The 1,728-nt window shown below is 65.1% G+C and overlaps 1 protein-coding gene across 1 annotated transcript; it reads left to right on the top strand.

The window, feature by feature from the left end:
• Window positions 1–203: 203 nt before the first annotated feature.
• On the top strand, window positions 204–1,508 carry LOC121847319 (extensin-like). Its single transcript, XM_042327929.1, has one exon. The coding sequence runs from the start codon at window positions 204–206 to the stop codon at window positions 1,506–1,508; it is 1,305 nt and encodes a 434-aa protein (XP_042183863.1).
• The last annotated feature ends 220 nt before the right edge of the window (window positions 1,509–1,728 follow it).

The following is a 1,728-nucleotide window of genomic DNA, read 5'->3' as shown; positions in this document are numbered from 1 at the left end:
CCCAGAGAGAGCATGTCCTCCCTCCCACGCCCCTCCACCCCAGAGAGAGCATGTCCTCCCTCCCAGCCCCTCCACCCCAGAGAGCATGTCCTCCCTCCCACTCCCTCCCCCCCCCAGAGAGAGCATGTCCTCCCTCCCACGCCCCTCCATCCCAGAGAGAGCATGTCCCTCCTCCATCCACGCCCCTCCACCCCAGAGAGAGCATGTCCTCCCTCCACCCCACATGTCCTCCTATCCCTCCACCCCAGAGAGCATGTCCTCCCTCCCATGCCCCTCCACCCCAGAGAGAGCATGTCCTCCTATCCACGCCCCTCCACCCCAGAGAGAGCATGTCCTCCCTATCCACGCCCCTCCAGGCCAGAGAGAGCATGTCCTCCCTCCACGCCCCTCCACCCCAGAGAGAGCATGTCCTCCCACCCCAGAGAGAGCATGTCCTCCTCCCTCCACCCCAGAGAGAGCCCTCCACCCCAGAGAGAGCATGTCCTCCCTCCACGCCCCTCCACCCCAGAGAGAGCCCCTCCACGCCCCTCCACCCCAGAGAGAGCATGAGCCCCTCCACCCCAGAGAGAGCATGTCCTCCCTCCACGCCCTCCACCCCCCATGTCCTCCCCACGCCCCCCACCCCAGAGAGCATGTCCTCCCTATCCACGCCCCTCCACCCCAGAGAGCATGTCCTCCCTCCACCCCACCTCCAGGCCAGAGAGAGCATGTCCTCCCTGCCCCTCCACCCCAGGCCCCTCCACCCCCAGAGAGCATGTCCTCCCTCCCCACACCCTCCAGGCCCCCCAGAGAGAGCATGTCCTCCCTCCACACCCTCCACCCCAGAGAGCATGTCCTCCCTCCACCCCAGAGAGCATGTCCTCCCGTCCACGCCCCTCCACCCCAGAGAGCATGTCCTCCTATCCACGCCCCTCCAGGCCAGAGAGGGCATGTCCTCCTATCCACGCCCCTCCACCCCAGAGAGAGCATGTCCTCCTATCCACGCCCCTCCACCCCAGAGAGAGCATGCCCTCCCTCCCACGCCCCTCCACCTAAGAGAGAGCATGTCCTCCCGTCCACGCCCCTCCACCCCAGAGAGAGCATGTCCTCCCTCCCACGCCCCTCCACCCCAGAGAGAGCATGTCCTCCCTGCCAGGCCCCTCCACCCCAGAGAGAGCATGTCCTCCCACTCACGCCCCTCCACCCCAGAGAGAGCATGTCCTCCCTGCCAGGCCCCTCCACCCCAGAGAGAGCATGTCCTCCCTCCCACGCCCCTCCACCCCAGAGAGAGCATGTCCTCCCTCTCACTCCCCTCCACCCCAGAGAGAGCATGTCCTCCCTCCCATGCCCCTCCACCCCAGAGAGAGCATGTCCTCCCTCCCACGCCCCTCCTGGCCAGAGAGAGCATGTCCTCCCATCCACGCCCCTCCACCCCAGAGAGAGCATGTCCTCCCTCCCACGCCCCTCCAGGCCAGAGAGAGCATGTCCTCCCATCCACGCCCCTCCAGGCCACCAGGTCAGTACCCTAGTACACTGATCATTCACAAGACTTCATGGACTGTTGACTGTGAGGTCTGGGTCAGAGGAAGTCACAGTAGCCCCCTCCCCCAACCCCCCAGTTTCACCCCTGCAGAAATATTTATCTTCCTGTCCCTACTGGGGCGAGGGGCAGAGATGAGGGGTGCATGTCTGGACACAAGTCACAAGGCTCCTCAAACAGGGTTGTGTTGGCTTAGGGACCCCTGTGAG

This window comes from Oncorhynchus tshawytscha, linkage group LG01, assembly GCF_018296145.1.
Source record: "Oncorhynchus tshawytscha isolate Ot180627B linkage group LG01, Otsh_v2.0, whole genome shotgun sequence".
Taxonomy (NCBI): domain Eukaryota; kingdom Metazoa; phylum Chordata; class Actinopteri; order Salmoniformes; family Salmonidae; genus Oncorhynchus; species Oncorhynchus tshawytscha.
Note: the sequence above shows the minus strand (reverse complement) of the source record. Positions and strands in the feature narration are given on the sequence as shown.

Coding starts and splice junctions, on each gene's coding strand:
- LOC121847319 (XM_042327929.1), top strand. CDS start 204: ATGTCCTCCCTCCACCCCACATGTCCTCCTATCCCTCCACCCCAGAGA.